Raw genomic sequence first — 22,747 nt, 5'->3', positions numbered from 1 at the left:
TTGATATTATTTCCACTTGTGGCTTATTAGCTAAACCTAATTATTTCTAAAAGGTTGCTTTAGGGCTTTTAGTCTTAATCTTTAACTTATGACAGTCTATCTTTAACTATTATAGCACTCTGATACAGTATGAGAACCCTACAAAACTACAGTTCTATATCCCACTTTTGTTATGTTATTATACATTTTCATTTGCAATATATTGTAAACCCACAACACACTGTTACTATTTTTCCTTTAAACAATTATCTTTAAAAAGAATAAATTGAGAAAAGGTCTTTTTTATTCACCTATTAAGGATATTCTTCATTCCTCTGTGTAAATCCAAATTTCCATACCATTTTTTTTCTTCCTGAATAACTTCCTTTAACTTTTCTTGTAGTGCAGATCTGCTGGTGATAAATTCTATCACCTTTTCTTGGTCTGAACATCTTTACTTGAGTCTCATTTTTGAAATATATTTTCATTTGCTATGAATTATAGGGCATAGGTTTTTATTTAGCAGTTTAAGATGTCATTCCATTTTGTTCTGGTCTGTGCTTTGTTTTGGATAGTTTCTATTGCCACATCTTCAAGTTCATGCTTCTTTTCTTCTGCAATGTCTAATCTCTGCTAATCCTGTCCATTCTATTTATTTTCTGAGATACTTTACATTTCTCATTTCCCTTGGGAAGTTTCATTTGGGTCTTTTATATCTATCTTCTATTTCTCTCCTCATCATGTTCATGTCTTCCTTGATATCCTTAACTACATCTATAAGATTTAGAATAGCTGCTTTAATTAAGGTCCTTTTCTACTGTTTCCATCATCACTTTTCTACTGTTCCAATCATCATCCACTGTTCCCTTCTCATTTAAACATTTGTTATCTATTCACTGATATTTTCCCAGCTTATTGATTCTGCTTTTTTGCATACCTGATAATTCTTGAATGAATGCAGAACTTTGTGACTTTAATTTTTCTGGATTTTGTATTTCACTGTAATTCTTCAAAAAGCATTTGAGCAGTGTCTGGAGCACAGTTAAGTAACTTGCAGATCAGTTTGATCCTTCTAAGCCTTGTTTTACACTTTTCTTTGACAGCTCCAGAGCAGCTTTTATTCTGGTAGGAAATCAGGTCTATTATTAAGATGTGGCCCTTCTTGACTTCACTTAGTGTTTCTCCACTTTGGCTGTTGGGAATGCAAATTACTCCCAGCTCTTTGAGAGTCTCGCTAGTTATTCAGTCTACTGCTTTCTGAAAGTTCTTTTCCAGGCCTTGAGGAGTTTCTTCTCATTCATATGCAAATCATTATGTAGCCAAAATATTGAGGTGATCTCTATGTAGATCTCTTACTCTCTTTCTGTGCAGTTCATACCTCTTCTGTACTCTGCCTCACTCTTCCTGGACTCTGATCTCTATTTCAACTGAGTGAAGCTGCCAAGCTGTTTTATTCCCTTTCCCTGTGCTATGGCCTGAGAACTGCCTCCAAGCAGTAAATGGAGTAATTGTAAGGTTCACCCTATTTGTTCTCTTTCCTCAGGAATCACAGTTCGGTGCAACCTGTTGTCTAATGTCTAAAAACTGTTATTTCATATACTTTATCCAGTTTTCTTGTTGTTACGATTCCCATAGCAGGTAATCTTCCATGGGTGGGAATGGAAGACTCTAATAGGAAACATTTATGGAGCACCTAGTGGATGTCAGGCTCTGTGGTAACTACTTTAATACATCATCTTATTTTATCCTTACAACAAGGCTTTTCCAGTTTGCTAGAGCTGCTGTTATGCAAAACACCAGAAATGGATTGGCTTTTATAAAGGAGATTTATTAGGTTACAAAGTCACATTTCTAAGGCCATAAAAGTGTCCAGACTAAGGCATCAACAAGAGGATACCTTCACTGAAGAATGGGTGACGGCGTCCAGAACACCTATGTCAGCTGGGAAAGCACGTGGCTGCCATCTGCTTGTCCTATGCTCCCAGGTTGTGTTTCAAAATGGCTTTCTCCAAAATATCTCTGGGCTTCTGTCTTTACTCTTCTCTCTCAGCTCCTGTAAGTCCTTGCTTCTTTCTCCCAGGGTACTTCTCTCTAAGCATCCAGAGGGCCTCTCTTAGGTTCTCCCAGACAAATTCTGGGCTTCACCTCCTAGCTTAGCATCTCCAAACATCCTTCTGTCTGCATCTCTAAGCATCTCCAAGCATCAGCAAGCATCTGGGTTGGTGATGGTTCTAAGCTTCTCTCTTAAATACTCCAGTGAACTAATCAAGACCTACCTTGAATGGGCAGGGCCACATCTCCATGGAAATAATTTATTGGAGTTCTTACCCACAGGTGAGTGGATCACATCTCCATGGAAACAGTCAATCAAAAGTTTCCACCCTAATCAAATAAACTAATAAGTCTGCCCGCACAAGATTGCACTAAAGAACATGGCTTTTCTGGGGGACATAATATATCCAAACCAGCACAAATGCTATGAGGGAAATACTGTATTATCTTTGGTTTAAAGACAAGGAAATTGAGGCTCTGAGGGATTAAGTAGCCCAAGATACCATAGTTGGTATAAGATGTGGAACAATGTTTCAACAATATTCAAAGAAAATATACAAAGAACCAATAGCCAATAAGCACATGAAATGATGATCAATATCAGTTGCTAGGGAAATGAAAATCAAAACCACAATGAGATCCTACTTCAGACCCATTATGATGGCTATAATAAAAAAAGACAGACAATAACAAACACTGGTGAGGATATGGAGAAACTGGAATCTTCGTGCATTGCTGGTGGGATTGTAAAATCATTCAGCTACTTTAGAAAAAAGTTTGGCAGTTCCTCAAAAAGTTAAACATAGAGTTACCATACAACCCAGCAATTCTACTCCTAGGTATATATCCAAGAGAACTGAAAACATATGTTCACATAAAAACCTGAACATGAATGATTATAGTGGCATAATTCAAAAGAGAACCTACCCAAATGTGAACTGATGAAAGGATATGCAAAATGAGGTAGATCTATACAATGGAATATTTGGGGGAAAAAAAAAAGAACTGCAGTATTGATATATGCTACAACCTAGACAAACCCTGAAAACATTATGTTAAGTGAAAGAAGCCAGTCAGAAAAGGCCATATACTGTATGACTTCATTTATATGCAATGTCCAGCATAGGCAAATCCACAGAGGCAGAAAGTAGATTAGTGGTTGCCAAGGGCTGGGGAGAGAGGTGACTGGGGAGTGACTGCTAACAGGTAAAGAGGTTTCTTTTTGGGGTGATGAAAATGTTCTGGAATTATACAAAATCTTGTGAGTATACTAAAAACCACTGAATTGTACTCTTTAAAAGAGTGAATTTCATGGCATGTGAATTATATCTCAATATAGCTGTTATTAAATATAGCTGTTATTAAAAAAATAAGTAAAGATGAGGAATAACTCTTCTTGGTTTGTTTTAACCTTCCCAGTTAGGCTTAGAATTGGCAACTGAAAGTCCTCAGAGTATAACAGAAAGGAATGAAGTCAAGCAGCTAAAGAGTGGGCACAAACCCAATCCTTCTTCAATCTCAAGTTCCATGTCTCCACTGACACACATCTACAAGTTTCCTTTAGAACTGCATAGGAAAATATTTGCTTACCACTCCGTGGACGGCTTTTCCTGAGCCGGTAACAGTCAAGGCAGACTCCAAATCCACATTTGCGACAAACCCAATGGATGTTGAAGAGAGTTGTTTCGCATACATCACACATCTCCCTTACGCCACGCACCGCTCGCTTCCATGCCACTTTCTCTGGTGGAAAGAGGAAGAGGAATATTGTTGGCACTGACCATCCTGAACAATAGCCCAAGACCCCAGATCCACTAACTCTTTTCAAGTTGTTTGTCCAGCAATAAAACTCAAATATACTTCTATACTTACAAGAGAAACAGAACAAACTGCACAAAATTATTTGTAATATAATGATATTTCAAGGGTTTCTGGTAATGCTAGGATATGATAACTTACTGTGAACAGGAATGAAAGCTACCTGCTACCATTTTAGAGTAAAATTTTCAATTTTGGGAAGCTTAAAATAAGATACTTTTCTTGAAATTTAGGGCATAATTTCATGGTACAATTTTCCTTAGTCTGAAAATAGGATACAGTATCTCAGATATGCAAATATTATAAATACCTGAATAATATGGGTCTAGGTATGAAAAATGGCACCCAGTAGCACTTCATCTGTTCACAAACCATGGAGTACCACTTACTAATACAAACTGATTCAAAGCAAATTGAAAATATTCAGGGTGAACCAAACCCAAACAGGGCTCAAAGAGCATTTTATGGTAGCTATGCTACCAAAATGAAAGGCAAGCAAGGAAGGAATTTGTGGGTTTGTTAACTGCCAAAGACTAAAAGAATGAGGTCTGCTGGATACAGACAGGGCCTCAGGTACTTAGGGCTGCTAGAAAGAGTCTTATCAGTCTTAATTCTCCATGGAAAATGCTATTCTATCTCTTCTTCCACTCTTCCCCTTAAGTGAAAGAAAATGAAAGTTTCCATCCAGGAGTGCCTAGAAGATGAGCAAGAGAGCGCCTTACGGTGTGGCTCCACCATCATCATGGCCTCCTTCTCAGACATCACGAGCTGGCAGAACTGGTCCCCAACGTTGGCCAGGATGTATTTTGAGGTCTCTAGGTCTATTCCTTCTGCTAAGGAGGAAGAGGGAATCCACAGGTTCATGGCATCAGGGTCACTTTGCTGAGGGCTCAAAAACCCCTCCACACGGAGCACCCCCTTTCGAGTGAAGATCAACCTGAGACAGGAGGGTAAACAGTTAAAAACATGGTAAATGGTGGCAGCCATGCAAACCAACACACACCTAATACCTTGGGACCTAACAGAAATCAAATGAGACTTAACACAAATCAGACTGAGTTGAGAACTTTCACCATATTTGACCAACACAGGATACATTCTCTGCACTAACAGGAAGATGTGTTAACACCCACTAGGTATGGATTCCTTAAAAGCTGTCCTCAGAGTTGCCTATCAGTTTTTCCATCCACCTGCTCTGCACCTGCTCTCACACCATTGAATGTGACCAGAGAAAAAACACAGCCATGCTCACTGTCAGATTTTAAATTCATATCCACCCACCTTAGGTGAGCCCCTACTATTTCACTACAGTTTCCTGCCACACTCCCTTTCCCAAGTGCCTGTTTCATACCTTCTTATTTCTTTTCATATATCCCACACTACTTCCTCCATGAGGACCTTGCTTCCTATTCCACTGAGAAAATAGAAGGAGCTAGAAGAGAACTTCCACAAGCTCCCTCCACTATACTACCACATCTTCCTGCAACTGGGACCATGTTGCAGTTACAGGAAGTTGCAGGTGATCCATTTTCTCTCCTGCTGCTACGAATGAACTGGTCCCAATAAAGGCCTATCTCTCCACCTATGCTCTACCTCCCCCACCCCCTTTCCCCAACTTGACTAATTTCCCCCCATCTTTTCTGTACCAATTTTTCTCTCTACTGAATCATTCTTGTCAGTGTTTCGACTTCCACAATTTTTATTGCAAAAATCCTCTCAATCCCACAAATTCATTTATCTGCTCATTACAGCAAAGTTTCTATACCCATTATTGCCACTTCCTCTCCCTTTTATTTTCTCTTAATCCACTCCAATCAGGCTTCCCCAACCAATCTAACAAAACTGTATTTTGACAAGCAAGGTCATTCCACTTTGCTAAATCCAATGGTCACTTCCAGTCCTTACAGACCTCAACAGTGGTTCACACAGTTCATTATTCCTTCCTGGATATACTTTCTTCAGTTGGCTTCCAAGATACCTCACTCCCCACTTTCTTACTACCTCACTGGATATTCTTTTCTTTTACTATTCTATTTCCTTTACTAGTTCTTCCTCATCTTTCCCATCTTTAAATGTTGAAGAACTCTAGAACTCAGTCCCTGGATTGCTTCTCTTTATGTACACTCGAACTCCTTAGGTGATCTCAATCAGACTTACAGCTTTAAGTATCTAATGACGACATCCAAATTTATATCCCCAGCTTGGACCTTTTTCCTCAACTCTAGAGTTGTAAATCCAATTAGCCTCTCAAAATCTCCATTTGGAAATCTAATAGGCATCTTAAATTAGGCTTACCCAAATTAAAACTTTCCATATCCCTTCCCAAACTTGCATGTTTCTCGGAATTCTCCTTATCAGTAAATGACAATTCATCGATTCCTTTCTTTCTTCCATACTTCACATCCAATCTATTAGAAAACCATGTGGACTTTACTTTCAAAATATATTCAGAATTCAACCATTTCTCATCACCTCCACCACTTCCTTGGTCTAGGCCACCACCATTTCTCACCAGGATAACTGCAACACCCTCCTAACTTCTCTCTGCTTCTGCCCTTGCCTGCATATAATCTATTCTCAAGAAGGCAGTCAGAGTGACCCTTTAAACATTAATCAATATCACTCATTAGCTCAAAACCTCCAATGACTTTTTACTCATCATAAAAGCCAAGGTCCTTAGAGCAGCCCTTTAAAATCTGACCTCATCATTAATTCTTTGATCTCAAATACTTTCCCCTCATCTTGCTTACTCTGCTCTAGCTTTCCTAGCCTTCTGTTCAATGAACACGCTAAGAACATTCCAGCCTCAGAAGAGTTGTACTTGTTTCCTCTATTGGAATACTTTTCTCCCAGACAAAAGCCCGGATCACTCGCTCTCTCATCTCCTTTAGGTCTTTACTCAAATTTCACCTTCTCAAACTATCCTATTTAAAATCATAGCCTCTTTAGCCCCTACACACTCCCATCCTCTTTCCCTTCTTTATTTTTCTCATAGTGCACAATAGCTGACATAATATATATAACCTTTTTTTTTTCAGTATTTACTGTCTCCCCATCTAGAATGCAAACCTCTTAAGGGCTGGAATTCAGTGGTTTTGGTCATTGTTGGATCCTATACGATGATGGCTGTCACATATTAAGTGCTTGATAAATATTTGCCAAATAAATGAATCCCCACCAGATGGATAAACCACATGGATTTATTTTAAAAATGAAAGATTCTTGAAAGATCATTTGGAAGACTTTCTAATTTACTAAGCAGAAGACAGTGACAGAGCTACTGTTTGGTAAAGGTAGGCATATTCCCAAGATTGTCATCAGTTCTCTATTTCAAAGACTCTTCACATTATTATATCCTAATCTTCCCCATCTCTCTAACACGACTCAAGTCACTCTGGCATAAAGAGGAGTAAGTGGTAGATTTATAATATAAAATGGAGTCCTTCTGCTTATGCCACTGGTTTCAAATGGAACCCAAATCAGGAATAATTCAACATAGCACAGGGACAGGCAGCTGAGACTGCTCAACTTTAGTTTTCAAAGGACAAAGCCACATTTAACTTCAAAATCCAAACAATTAAGTGGCTACTATGGTAGAGCCTTAGTACAGTCTCTGAGATCAAAGAGGTTAAGGAAGATGAGGCAAAAGATGGTTAAGACATGTTTACCACTTCAGAGTGGGAGTTATCTGTCACTAATGGAAACAGGGAAAGGGTGCAAAGTTTGGGTACCTCCGGAAGTGAAAGAAACGACAGGCCACAGTGGAGTCATCTTGCTCCTGTTCCTTAAACTTCCGATACCGCTCCAGGCGGCACTCACGACACTTGTGCAGGTGAGGGGCCACGTTGATGCACGACCCATCCTGCAGGAAGGGCTCTCCAGACTGCTTCAGCTTCTTAACTTTGCTGACATCTTTCAGCACTGACTGACCAACTGTGGCAAGGGAGGGAGAAAAGGCTGGTCATGGGAAGTATAAATAGGGTCCAACATTATCCCCTTGGGGGACAGATACTTGTTCTGTCCTGAGCCATTCCTCCTCTCACTGCTTGGGCATGTGCCCAACAAATCTTATCTTTGACAGAAAAGAGAAAGCACGGAGGAAAGAGGCTTCAATTGGAAGCTAAGGACCAAGGAAAATTGGTAGGAAGTGCCCCATTATAATGAAACAACTTTGGACACGAATGCAGGAAACCCAAGAAGGCAGAATGTAGCTGGTACCTGCCTCTAGCACCTCAGAATACTGTTCTACTAATCAACGCCTCTTGGACTCTCATAGGACACCAATTCCTATTGACAATAGCTACTTTTACCACCAGACTTTCTCCCTTGCCCTTACACTCATTGCACCACAACCTCATACCACAGAACTTAATGGCTTTTGGTAGAGGTGTTAAAATCCTTAAAAACATGTCAGAGAGGAACAAACTGAGGGATTATTCTTTTTGCTTCATCAAGTCTACAAAGGGCTGTTATGTGAGAATGGAGACCAGTACTCAGTAACTCCCCTAAAATAAATTAAAGAGGATAGACCAAAGTGAAGTAGAAAGGGATGAGACAAACACAAGGACATGGTCTTCCTGACCAAAAAAATATGCCAAGGAATATTAAGGATGCTCTTTTGTGGGATTATCATTATACAGGGCAGATATCCTTCTTAAAGTGCTGGTTTAGATGCAGTCCTGCCCCGAACTAGAAGGAGCCTCTGTTGGGCCCTTTTGGTTACGTAATTCTATGACATTATAGAATTCTATCAAAGTAAGGGCCTCTGCTGCCCAAGAATACACCAGGCATCTGAGGCCAGTGCCAGGGCAAAGCCCAGGTGTAGCCCCAGCAGGATCACCTTTCAGAGGGGCGGTCCGAGGTCGGCCTTTGGGGGCCTGCTTCCCTTTGCCTTTGCCCAGCAACAGCTCAGCACTGCGCTCCCCATTGGGGCCCAGCTTCCCCATCAGGTGCTCCGGAATCCCCTTTAGGCCAGTCTTGGCCTGCAGCTGCTCCTCAGAGTCGCTCAAATCTGACAGGTCACTATTGGTGCTGGAGTCCGAGTCCTGTCTGCAAGCCAAGCTTCGCTCATCCAGTGAGAACCTTTTCACAGCTTCAAAAGGAGCTTTGTTCTCCTGTGAAAAATCTGCCGGAGAGGATAGAAAGCTGCCTGAGTGCCTGCCAAAGACGTTACTAAAGGTTTTGAGGAGGGGATTGTCCTGCTGCCCAGGTCCCACAGTTGGTCTCTCTTCTGTGGGGCTGGAGGAGAGAGTAGGCATCTCAATGGGCTGGGTGAGGCTGCTGGTGGGCGAGCTGGAGCGGCCATTCCCCATGGCAGAGAGGCTCGGGCTTCCGGTGGTAAGAGCTGAGCCCAGAACACCAGACACCAGCTTAGAAGAGTCAGTTGTGATGAAGAGGGTTTTCTTCTTTGATAAAGATGCCGAATCTGTGGAGGAGTGAGACTCGGGCCAGCTAGATGCTGCCTTAGAGGTGACAGCGGTAGCAGAAGAGCTACCTGATGCCTGAGACGCAAAGCTGCTGAAAGGGCTATGTTCGACTTTCTCCACAAATGCAAGGAAAGGGTTAGAGGGCTCTTCTCGGGACAATTTGGGGGGCTGTAAAAATAGATTTTCGTGACTCTCTGGGGTGCGGGTATTTAGGAGGCTCCGTGGGAAGGCTGGTGTGAGGGTGGGCATGGACTCTGCAGGCACTTTCCGGTCCACAGAGCTGCCAGCCTTAGAGCCTGGCTTAGCATCTGCTCCAAGAGTGGATCTGCCTTTACAAAGGCCCGAGCTCAGGCTTTCAAGGCTTTGCTTGAATGAATCCCGACTGGAGGAATCATCAGCCAAACTCTCTGAAACGGTAGTGAAGTAGTTACTGGTTGGTAAAGTTTGGGACATGCACTGAAAAAACAAGTTTTTGGAGAGGTCAGAGTCTTTCTGAGACTCTGGTGCTGAGCTACAGCCAAAAGAGAAGCCCAAAGGTTTGTTCTCTGTGGCTAGAACCCCATTGGACTGGCTTCTTCCACTTCCAAAAGTCAAAGGTTGTGAAGAACTTGGGAGAGATGCTCCAAATCCAGAAGAGGCCAGAACAGAATTTCTTGAATTCTGCAAGGAAGATAATTTGAGTTAGCGATGCTGGCTTCTCGTGACCTCTTATGATCTCTTTCTTGGACCTAGGCTATCATTAGATCAACATTTCTTATAGGCCAATTAACTTTTCTCTCCTACAAGTCCATGGAACTGCTTTTATAACTGGAATTCACTAGCATCGGGGAAGAAACTTGCCACAGACCACACAGGGGGAACTTTCAGCAAGGTGAGCAAGAGATGGCATCCTGTCAATCCCTTGGTTGTTAGCCAGTTGATTGACACAGGGCTGGGATGCCATGCAGTCTTCTTAGTATCTATCTGGAAGTGGAAAGACTCCACCAGGGAACTGGGGCAAAGGGTTCCTGAACAGACAAACTTTTACTCTGAAATATACCTAGTGACCCCTGTAACATTAATCTACCTCAATGACTTTAGGTGTTATTGCTGAAGTTTGGATTTATTTAAGCTATTGGAAATTTCCCATCTTTTGGGACAAACCCACTGTACATTAAAGAAAAGCATTCTCTTTATTAGTCTGGAGTCTCCAAGTTAGACCCTTTTGGAATTTGGCCACCTATTTAGGGTTCCAAGTCTACCTAAAAGTTGAGTATCTGTTTCAATTAAAGTCAGGCTTAAAGATGCTAAATTAAAGAAAGCAAATCATTTACCAAGCCCTTTCGACAGCACTAGGATCTACCAAGATTCCAAAGAGGAAAAGCATATCTACTGATATAACCACTAAACAAAAGCAAACAACGTAACAAACTGGAGAATGAGAAAATACTTTCCTTTCCTTCTTTTACCTTAAAAATGTTAACTTCTGCCTGTGATTAATTGTACATGTAAAGAAGAGTGTGGGTACTTTCATATATACTGTACACCCACACACATACACATAGAGAAATACCCAAACATAGGTAGTAGCTCTTCCTTAATACAGGTTAATTAATAAAACCCAGTTCCAATACTTGATTCACAAACAATAGCATTTTTTTTTTCAATGCAACTTTCAGGCAGCAGAGAATGATATCCTGAAACATTCATTTTAAAACAGGCATTAGAAATAAAAATTATTCCATGACTGCTTAATGGGTTTGGGGTTAACTTTTAGGGTGATGAAAAGTTCTGGAACTAACAGTAGTGATGGTTCCACAACACTGTAAACATACTTAATGTCATCAAATTGTACACTCTATAATGGTTAAAATTGTAAACTTTTTGTTATATTTCTTTTACCACAATTAAAAAAAGTTATTCCAGATAAACAAAATGGCTATTGTTAAAGGGGGGGGGGGGCGTTTCAACTCATTTACGCTATTCTTTAAATATGCAAGAGCAGTTTACGTTAGGATTTTCCCTGAGGGCAGCATAGGAACCAGGCAGCCCACCTATGGTTTCCCTCTAATTGACATCTGCTGAAGAGACTGTGTCAGGCCATTTTAGACATAATAAAAAATTAAAGCTCATTTTTCTTTTCCTTCCCACTAACCAACAACCACTGATTTAAACCCCTTCCCCACAAAAGATAAAAAGAAAATAGACAGAACCCTGAGGCTCTGCTGTTGTTTCACTAGCAGGACTTGGCCATGAGCCTTGATACCTGCATGACTGCAAGGAACCAGCATGGGAAGCTCATGTTTCACTACTAAAGTTACCTTTTAAAAATAAATACACACATGAATGAAAATTAATTTGGACGGTCTTTCATTTTCCTTCAAATGATTAAATTCCAAACCCTCTTCTTATAAAAATGATGATGACAATTTGATTTCAACTCAGTTTTAGGGCAAGAAATTTCCAGGTGCTGTGTCCCCATTTTAGATTTTGCACCACAATGGAAACATCCACTTCTGTATTTTTAAATTATATCCCTGGAGAAGGCTAGGCTGAAACATCAGCAGAATGACTAACAGAGTTACAGAAATTTCTCCAACCTATTTGGAAAATGCCCTTTTAATCCACATGTCATCCATTCAGCTTTTGCTACCCAGAGAATAGCAGCATTCAGTGTGGATCTCTTCTTATAGCACGCAAAATGTGGTCTATTTTGTAATTCCCATTTGCCAACATTGCCTTTGACATGGAGTCAATATTAAATAATTAAGGCAATACGATGACTTACACACATTGTAAATCCATGTAAGAGCCTTACCCATTTCTTTTGGGAATGTTGGTCGATTAACAGAGGACAATTCATGACCGGTGTGAGATTTGTCTCTATAGGCCTTCTCTTCTGCTTTGACATTTCACCTCCCTCTCTATTTCTGCACACTAGGGATTAATAGGTGTTGCATTTGCCGGGGAGGGGAAGAAGTCATATGAAAAGTATATGCCATGTTTTATCTGGCATTATTATACCTAAATGATTGCACTTTATGATGTGAGCTCCTTCAAAGAGGCATTTCATTTCTTTATAATATACAGTACTTAGCACACAGTAGTTTCCTATACATAATTTAAAAAATCATTAAGCATTTCTTCTTTGTATTTCATATTCTAGCTCTAGTTAACAGTGTGGGGAAAAAATGACTAGCATCATAAATCACTATTTGGTGATCAAAATAAGAATCAAAAAGAGTATATAACTGATTTTGATACTGTTACAAATTTGGATGGGGAAGCCAACTTGACTTAACTTGAATTTAACACAAGTTCTATTTTAGCAACAATATAAGCATACTAGATAAACATAGTAAACTGGATACCACTGTGATTAATTCCATCAACTTCTCCAGGAAAGGTCTAAACAATGAAGTTAGGGGGAAAAAGAACTCTTCTGGTCATATCAAATCATGGAAAGACGCCCAGCCTCAAGGGAAAAAAAAACATAGAAATGATGAACTGAAAACAGGGGCTGGTAATGGTAGCTTGTATGTAGCCTTAATTACAGTGTTCGCTAGAATCAATACTCTTAATTTATTAACCTTGCTTCTCACGGACCTGGTAGAGGCTTAACCACTACGTGAACTTTAAACAGATAACTGAATTAAAAAGATTCCCCACCAGCTCTATTTTAACATCTCATTAAATTGGATTGTATAATCAGTTTATGATTAGTCCAATTGTTCAGGTGACTTTTAAGAGATGAAAAAGTTTTTAAAACATATACATCTGCCCAATGAGTGAAGTGTCACCTCATCAAGCAGTAAAGGACTATTCACAGAGTACAGTTTAAATATACCTTAAAAATACTCCTTCCCTATGGCATTGGAGATGCTTTATAATGTGTTAACAGCAAAGGAGGATGAGAGTCAACCCAATCTTGCAAATCTGTCCCTGCAGCAACTCACCTCTCCCGAGGCCTGCGACCGGCTGCCTTTCTGTTTTTCCGGCCCAGTCCCTGCTGCAAGGCCAGTGTCTGAGATCCTCACCGTGGTTGGGGTGGAGCTGGCAGTAGTGACCACAGCTGCTGAAGCCACCATACCCTGACCAACTTGCTCCAGTGTTTTTCCTGCCTCTTTGTTTTCGGCTCCACCCACCTCTGGGGCCAAAGAGGTCTGACCTGTGGCTGTAGAATATTGAGTGAAAGGTACAGGTGTGTCCCCACCTACAGGCTCATCCTGCACCACCAGAGTCCTGCCGTTTTCTTTGGTGTAAGTGGCAAAGCGAATGTTGCGATTAATCTGGGGGACAAACGGAGATGGCTGCTTGGACCTCTGATCCAGCCCTGGCTCTCCACTGGCATTCCCTCCTTTCCAGGGCCCTCGGCTGGCCTCACCTCCATCGCTCCCATTACTGTCTACTTCACCCCTGTCTCCTTTTAATTTCTTTGATGCAGGGTCACACCCAGAGTCCGAAGCACTTTTCCTCCTCCGGCCATCTTTCCCCTCTATGCTCTCTCTCTTCTTCTTTCCTTTGGAAGATTTTACTGCTTTTAACGTACCCCCCTACAAAACAAAATTCAAAAAAGATTTATTACAAAGGACCTTCCATCCTGTGAAAACCATAAACCATTAGCTCTTTCCCATCTCTAGAAGCAGACAATCAAAGCAGGCACACACTGCCAAGTTCCAATGCCAGCTCTAAGACATTCCCTTGGCCAAAAAGCTCCAATCTTTCTGTGACTCTATTTACACACACATTTGAGATAATGGTTGCTAAAGGTTAACTTGCTTGGCAAATCTTCCCCTAATAAAATGCATAATTCCTCAAATGGACTTTAAAGGGTTTTAAAAATTTGTGCAATTTCTTTTGCAAAACAGACTGCTAAAGGAGAAAATCTGAAGTTTCTAAGCTGGAAGGTCATTTGTGTCTTGATGGAAAACCCCTTTTTATTACATATTTATCTCCTTGTTTGACAGAAGCTTGCATTTCAAGTACTGAAATACGATTATCTCCTCTATCCATAAGTCACTAAGAAGTGGTGATAACTTAACAATAGGAAACAAACATTTTTTGAATCTGTAAAAAGTTTAGGAAAAGAGAGCCTGGCAGAGACAGGTTTGAATTGCTCTCATAGACACTATAAACACTCAAACAATCTCCAGAACTTATTCCAAAGCATTAGCCTGAGGAAAGGAAAAAAAGCAGGCTACCACAGGCCAAGTAGTGAAATCTGTTATCTCTTCCGGCAATTTCAGCAAATCTCATGAAATCTTACTTGTGCCTTAAGAGACGAAACAATTAAGTTAGAGGATTAGAAAGGACAATTCCTGTATCTGAATAAAATCCTTCCTGGAGGAGGATGAAGGGCAGGCGGGAGGGAATGTAGCTAAAATTCTGTTGAGCAATCTTTGAGCAGAAAGGACTTATAGCTGAACATTCTTACATTGGTATCCCAGCACGAAGCAAGTATTCTTTTTAGCTTTATTCAGATACCATGTGTTGAGGTGGGAATAAACTAGAGACATACGGTTATTTGGCCATTAATATTTATCAATTGAATTAATTAACTCTTATTGCCCTTGAATGTTTATAGATCCTTCACAGAGATCTACATCTTTATTGTAATTATTATAGCTGTTATAACTGAAAACTTTTTCATATTTTATATTTCTTCTTGCCAGCTCTAGTTTCCATGTTTTTCTATTTTTTACCACCTTCAGATTCATCTTTTTTTCTTTAATTTCCTTCTACAACTCTTAACCCAAGGTCAAGATATACTTCTGTTTCCCCCACAAATTGGGTAATATTACTTAAGTTTCTAGATTTTTCATACAAGCCATTTTGTTTTGCTAAGCATTGTTTTCATTTGGTCCTTCCAAAACCTTTTTTTATGCTTTCTTCAACCTCTACCACTACCCAGTTTTTAGTGTTGTGAACCACAGAAGTTTGATCAGTGAAACCTCTCCTTTCTTTTTTGCTCACTCACCCATACTCACACTTTAAGGAAATAAGGTGATTATGGGTCTCTAAGAGGGATTACTGTAAAACTTGGTGGAACTGTCATAATAATTGCCCTTTGCTAGCCAAGAAGCTAGTCACATTGCGGCAAAGCTGAAAAGGGAAGAACAAACATCTGCTGCTGAAAACTCACCTCTAACTCATCCAGTCAACTTGTAGGGCCTTGCTCATGGCAACCTCCTAACATTCCCTAAAAAACTTACATATATGTCCTATTTATGGTGAGCTAGTTTTTTGTGAGCTGGCAGCATAGGACACCAAGATCAGTACTCTTCAACTATATCTGGCCAGCTGAGAAGTACCTAGCATATAATAAATACTGAATAAATGAATGAAATAAGGAAAGGAATAAAAAAGGGGCCCGATACACCATCATAGTAACAGATGTTTTCAGACATGCAAACACAAGTCCAGTGACTTATCTGATAGGTGGTAATATAATATAGTACGAAAGAGTCATTCTTCTGTTCCTACTCTGCCTTTGTTTTATTAAGTCAAGGATAACTGGATAAAGAAGATGACAAAAGACTGTAAACTTAACAGGAGCAGGACAGCAATGTCACAGAAATGATAAGATAGTACAAAGAATACGTGGCTAGCTGGCTTTAATTCACACAGGATTCTTTGATTGGTTCAGACACTGGTTGATAATGTACCTTATGGTTTTTGTTTTTGGATATGATGATTCTGAATGAACTAAGAGTTGACCTGGTTCACAATAATTACGGAGTAATCCACTGTGTGCTGAGCACTGAACTAGGTACCTCCCAGAATTTGATTCTTCTTGGGAATACAGAATTTCAGACTCCCTTGGAGCTCACTATCAACAATGGAAAGAAAAAGCAGATGAAGCTTCTCCTCCAGTTATTGTTACTGGGTAGGTCATGTATATTACCACTGTTTATTACAGCTTTAACTGTCTACTGAATCTTTCAAATTTACCTGTCTTCAGAGAATGTAAGAAGAAAAAGTTAGGCCTTGGATTTTAAAACTACTAGGGAACATAGCCATGATTAGCAGGGTTTGCTCAGACTATGTCTCTTTCTTGAGACTATCCTCCCTCAATCAGACAGATTGTGGAGAGAGCAAGAAATGTACAGTGGCAAGAGCAGAAACCAAAGGGCAGCCATAGATAATACACACATAAGGAATCTACATAACAAGATAATGCAAGCTCATGAATCTACTCAGAGACTCAGCCCGTTACTGTACCTCGCTCTGAGGAGCTGAGTTGTCCATCAGCATCACATGAATCAGTCTGGGATCCACTGACTTGATCTCACCACTCTAGGGTAGGAGCAGGATAGCAGAGAATATGAAAAAAGGGGGGAAAAGCCTTGTCCAACAAAGACACAATTACGTATTTTTCTAATCTATATAATTGTCTTTGTTTCTCCTCCCCTACGAGTATGAAAGCTCCACGAGCTTTGTTTCATTCACTGCTATAACACCTGAAACAAGGTCTGGAATATAGTAAGCACTCAAATATCTGGTAATGAATGAATTAAAGAAGTGAATTCAATGCCCAAGTGTCTCTTTTAGGGATGATAACTTCAAATTCTTCACCTCTAAAACCTTCCTATTCTGTACATTCTGGAATCAAAAGCCTTCAGAACCAATAGTCACTAAAAACATCACTCTACTATTTTTAAAGAACAAAAACTTTTTAGAAGGGGCCTATTTGACAGAGTGTGAAATTTAATGTGCATATTCTTTGACCTAGCATTAATATCTAGGAATTTATTGTAATAACGAGAAAAGGTGTACAATGATCTGTGTTCAAGGCTGTCCATTATAGCATTATGTGTATTAGTGAAAATACGGTCAATGATTTACATGTCCATCAATTTTACATTATACTAGTTATGGTGCGTCCATTCAGAGGAATATTATACAACTATTTAAAAAGGATGAGGCAGATTTATACCTATACTTACATAGAAAGATGTTCATGTCAATTAAGTAAAAAGTAAATTATAGAACTATATGTATCATATGATGCCATTTGATATTAAAGTGTTATTTATATAATTATATATCATATAAATAGATATATATAAATATTGTTATATATGCCTATACAAATACATATATGTACACACAAACAGAAAATATTTGGAAGAATAAGGGATTCATACCAAAGTGTTAGTAGTGGTTACCACTTGGATTCCTTAGGGGGAAGGAGTGGCTTTCAATATCAATTTCAATATTGAAATTCTTTTAATGAAAATTTATTAATAAATTTTAAAAAACTCAATCAAAACATTAATAAATAAAAGCACTTATGCTTATATTACATGTGACTACAAAGGGAAAGCCTGAGAACAATTCGAAGATGTCATAAATGCATATTTGTTTGCCTCAAAACACTCATCTACTGTTATTCCTAGACAATCACTTTTCCAGGTATTTCTAGATATTATGTTCTTTCTATTTATTCAATTAGAAACAATTCATTTTTTCAGCATCTAAGGGAGATGCATCCTAGAAGCAAACGCTGACTAATTTTTTTTTTTTTTTTTTGGCTTTTACAAAAGGGGGTTTATTTGGTTACACAGTTATAGTCTTAAGGCCATAAAGGGTCCAAGGTAATGCATCAACAATCAGGTACCTTCACTGGAAGATGGCTAATGGTGTCCGGAATAATTTTTAATTATCTTTAAAAATATGAAATAAAATGATAATACCTTATATTTGTATCTGTTTTACAGATTTCAAAGTACTTTCAAATATATTAAATATTTTAATTATCTTTAAAAATATGAAATAAAATGATAATACCTTATATTTGTATCTGTTTTACAGATTTCAAAGTACTTTCAAATATATTATCTTAGTCCCTAAAAGAGTGCTTTGGGGGTTTACACAATTACCTCCAATTTACAGATGAGAAAACTGAGATTAAGAAAGTTGAACTGCCTTTCTTAAAAGTCATACAGCCATTAAGTGATAGAGCCAGGAATGGAATCCAAGTCTTCTTACACATAGATAAGTGATCCCTTTCTCTACACCTCCCTCTGTAAGGGATGGATGGACTTCAAAAAAAACAACACAGACACCCACCTCAGTTACAGACACCTCCATAAGACGGGTGATGGAGTCTTGATGGCTTACAACACCATAGAGCCAAACTTCTTCCCCCTCTGGTTGGTATACTTTGACCCTGTGACCTTGAACACTGTAGGGACCTAAAGGAGAGATTAGTCAGTACTAAGTATTTTTGGCTAAGTGGGCTAAATTTCACAATTAAGTCTAAAAGCAGAAGGAAAAATATATGCTATAAATACATGGCACTTTCATTCCCATTGTACAGAGTTGATTTTAAATGAGCAATTCCAGATTTACCAATCCTGGCAATTTAAAACAAAACATAAATGGTTTTGCCCAGGGACCTTTGTAAATTCTTCATTTATTTGGAGATTCCTTAGGATCTCCCAGGTCCTTGATTCCACCTTGTCTCAATCTTCCAATGCTGGAAGTAATAAAGAAAGGGAAAGGAAACTTATGAGTCCAAAACTAAAAGTTGATGTGTACATGAAAAAAGGGAGAGGCCACAAAACCAAATGTACGATTATGTTAAGTGACCATAGGAATGATACATAACCATTTACACTCTGCTATCTGACTTTTAAATAACACGGGGTAGAGTGTTCCATTTATGAGGTTTCCAGCCTTTGCACTAATAATAGTCTGAACAAATATAGACCTGTCTTCTTAGGAAAACAGAGCTTCAAAGTTATTACTTTATCAGCAGGCAATGTTACCCTGCAATTTCAGCTGGACCTCCATGAAGGACAATTCCTCTCTCCTGTATATATCTATAATTCTGAGACTATATATCTAAATCATTACCTACTCTATTCTCTCCCAGAGCCATAATTAAGCTTCCTTAATTTTTCTATACACACACATACATTCCACTTCTCATTCTGACCATGCACCTTTCTTCTCTCCCCTTACCAATTTTTCCTCATTCTTTCTTCCTCCATGTCTTTCCTGGATTATTAAATGTGATTTTATCCTGATATCCTCCTTCCCCAAATAGGTCAGTTTTCCTACCTTTACCTGTTTAAATTTATTTTGACAAAAGTGAACCAAGGAACCTATTTCACCAAAAATCATGAAAGGAAGGGGAGTGGACATGCAACATGAAGGGAAGGATAAATGCAGCAACAGTCTACCCTCTGTGTAGAATCTTGGGCAAAACCTGCATCTGAACTGGAAAAAATGAATAATATATTTATATTTTTAAAAATAACATGCTGAACATGCTGTCAATATGAATGAGCCTACAGACACACTGCTTTATGAATACACTTTCAACTCTAAGTTGGTGTTAACAGTCTTTGGTCCTTGAGAAAGTTACTGATAGTAAGTTCAACAAAGGAAGAGATTTTTCTAGCTCATGGCTATATCCCCAAAGCCTTAGCATTGTATCTAGCACGTGTAAATCCTTAATAATATTTAAGAAATAAAAACACAACAAAACAAAACCCACAACAAAACTGTGCATTATGAAATGTGGGATGAAGAGATAACACTGGTCTGAATGGGATCCTATTTTTCCAGTCTATTCTAGAGATCCAGCTAACTGGAAATACTCAACTCTACGCACAAAAGGAAGATAAGTTCAAATGTTAAGAGTTGTATGGTGCCCCATTCTATCACTCTCAACATTGATAATACACTTGATTCAGAGTTCAGGGACAGAAGACTACCTGTTCTTACCTCGACTGAATATCTCTTGTAGCTTTTGGTCACTGATCAAAGCATTAACTGTTTCTCTCAGTGCAGCATGTTCTAAAAGAATCTGGTTTTGACTATCTGTTCCAATCTGGTAAAGATAAAAGAAGAAAACAACTGAATATTAAGATGACTAGCAAGAGCATCTAACCTGATGAGAGAAATCATACCCCTGATGAGCTCTCTATCAGTATTTGCCAAAGAATGTACTGTAGAACCTTAGTCCCATGAAAGGCTCTGCAAAAACTAAGGACACTAAGATCGACTAGGCTAGGAAACATTATATGCTATATCTTTCTACACACACTAGCACATTAAAGGCTTTATGAAGTCATGTAGGAAAGAATCCTGTTTAGGGCAGTGTTTCCCTTACTTAACTGACCACAAAACACTATCCTATGTAAATCTTGTTTTATTTTGGTATAAATCTTGTTTTATTTTGGTATTTATCCAACATTTACTGAGCACCTACTACATACAAGCACTAGCACTATAAAGATGAATAAAGCAAGGCTGATGTCCTTGAGAGGGAGTGAGGCCTAATGAGGGAGGAAGACATATCAACAAAGACATCATCATTAATATCTCACAGAAACACAGGTTAGGTAATACTGCTCTTGGCTGTCTCAGTAAGACACCAAAACTCCTAAAAATCTCCCACTTTAAACCTTCAGATAGCCATTCTTACAAATGAGAAATATTTCATTAAACAAAATAACCTCAATCTTCTAGCTTCCTTAAATTCTGAAACCCAACTCAGATGCTATTTTATTTAAACTTATCCCTTTTCCTTCTAAAGAAAGATATATGTAAGCTCTTAAATCTTTCATGTTGCTCAGAACCAGCCCAAGTTCCCAGCCTACCTTGCCACTGACGTTAAGCATAGTCCCCCCTTCAGACTCAAGTTACAGATGCAGCCACCTCAGGGAAGCCACCTCTTCTGAGCGGACCCTTAGAATTGTGACCTTAAGTCTTAGGTGGTTTTGATGTGGGGTAGGGATGTACAGAAGATGAAATAAGTCTCAGCCACCAAATGTTATTTTTTAAGGGAGCACCCAAACTTTAAAAGGTATGTGGGAATTAATGGAGGAAGGCCAGTTTCAATGCTAAAAGAAAAGGGGAAACTATCCATATTTGTATCAACAAAGAAATTAGCAAGGAGAGAAATAATAGGCTCTGGGCTAGAACAAAATTTAAGTACCTGGAACAGACGTAACCCATTAGCATCTGACAGGAAACGAAGCTCTCGATCCAGAAGGTATTCAACTGGAACCACAGAACCCAAACCCAATTTATCTACTAGGGGAGTGAAAGTCTGTGAAGTACAATGATAAGAAATTGATTAGAACTTGGAAAAGTAAATGAATTCCAATTCAACTGAATCTCTAACTTAAGAGGAAATATCCATTATTTATATATCTCTCACCCCAGTAAATAAGATGAGCTAAAGTGTAAGTCCTTGGAAGCATTCCCAACCTAGCATATGCCCTTCACATAATCAGAGGAAGCAAACTAGAGCAGGAAGTCAGTTCAAAATTCTTATTTATGGCTAAAAAGGAAAAGAGGAATAAGAAATCCCTCATTCTCCCTAGGAATCTGACTAATCTTGCCTTTCCAAGGGACTAAATTACAGTAAATTACCAAAATAAAGTTACCCGAAAAAATTGAAAACAGGAACTCAAAGAGATAATAATTGTACACCAATACACACAATAGCCAAAAGGTGGAAGCAACTCATGTGTCTTATCAGCAAATGAATGGATAAAAAAATGTGGTTTCTACATACAATGAAATATTATTTAACCATAAAAAGGAATGAAGTTCCAATACATACTACAGGTTGGATGAAACTTTAAAATATATTCAGTGACATAAGCCAGACACAAAAGGACAAATATTGTATGTTTCCACTTACATGAAATATCTAGAATAAGAAAATTTATAGAGACAGAAAGTAGATTACAGGTTACCAGGGGCTAAGGGAAGAGGAGAATTGGGAATTGTTCCTTAATGGGTCCAGAGTTTTTGACTGGAGTAATGAAAAAGTTTTGGTAATGGATGGTGGTGATGGTAGTACAATGTTGTCAGTGTATTTAATGCCACAGAACTGTACACTTAAAAATGGTTAAAAAGGAAAATTTTGTATATATGTTGCCATGATACATTTTTTTTTTTAAAGTTACACTTTATCATATGTAGAGCTCCTGACACCTTTGTGTGATTTCTGAAATAATTACTGGTATATATATGCATGGGTAAATTCATGCTATTATTTCATAAAAAGCCTCCAAAAGTCACCCAGAAGCCCCAAATTTGTTTGTAAAAGTTTCTTCTGAATGTTGCCTTAAAAACAAACAAAAGGAGACAGTGATTTACAACCAATAGGTAAAAAATATTTGTTTAAAAATGTTACCATTTATACCTATACTCTGCTAACATGATAGACAGAAACAAACTGATAGTCTGAGAATTAAATTTGATAACATACTATTTTGTCTCGCTTCATAAAACAAAACTTGATAATTAAAATAAAAAACTTAAGGATTGCAAACATTGTTTCAAAACCTTACTACGGGAAAAGTTTCTTAAGCAATTATGCTCTTATTATTTAAAAGAAGGGTACCATTGTTTGCACAAAAAGTTGGTGATTCCCTCCCCCGAAGAGTAATGAAGTTACTTCTGTTGAGTAAACTTTTTAGGTCATCTTATAATAAAAGCTGAAAAAAAAAAATTCCTTTGTT

At 38.6% G+C, this 22,747-nt stretch overlaps 1 protein-coding gene across 1 annotated transcript in view; it reads right to left on the bottom strand.

Annotated features, from left to right (window-relative positions):
• KDM3B (lysine demethylase 3B) overlaps positions 1 to 22,747 on the bottom strand; it is an 82,368-nt gene that overhangs the window by 47,815 nt on the left and 11,806 nt on the right. The window contains exons 3-11 of the mRNA XM_037802183.1: positions 21,208 to 21,321; positions 19,992 to 20,097; positions 18,327 to 18,451; positions 16,476 to 16,550; positions 13,211 to 13,807; positions 8,690 to 9,935; positions 7,581 to 7,782; positions 4,572 to 4,786; positions 3,622 to 3,774 (exon numbers count right to left, since the gene is read on the bottom strand). Coding sequence (XP_037658111.1) covers positions 3,622 to 3,774; positions 4,572 to 4,786; positions 7,581 to 7,782; positions 8,690 to 9,935; positions 13,211 to 13,807; positions 16,476 to 16,550; positions 18,327 to 18,451; positions 19,992 to 20,097; positions 21,208 to 21,321 — 2,833 coding nt within the window. The remainder of the gene's footprint in view (positions 1 to 3,621; positions 3,775 to 4,571; positions 4,787 to 7,580; positions 7,783 to 8,689; positions 9,936 to 13,210; positions 13,808 to 16,475; positions 16,551 to 18,326; positions 18,452 to 19,991; positions 20,098 to 21,207; positions 21,322 to 22,747) is intronic.

Source organism: Choloepus didactylus, chromosome 13 (assembly GCF_015220235.1).
Source record: "Choloepus didactylus isolate mChoDid1 chromosome 13, mChoDid1.pri, whole genome shotgun sequence".
In the NCBI taxonomy this organism is placed as follows: domain Eukaryota; kingdom Metazoa; phylum Chordata; class Mammalia; order Pilosa; family Megalonychidae; genus Choloepus; species Choloepus didactylus.
This window is presented reverse-complemented; position numbering and strand designations above follow the sequence as displayed.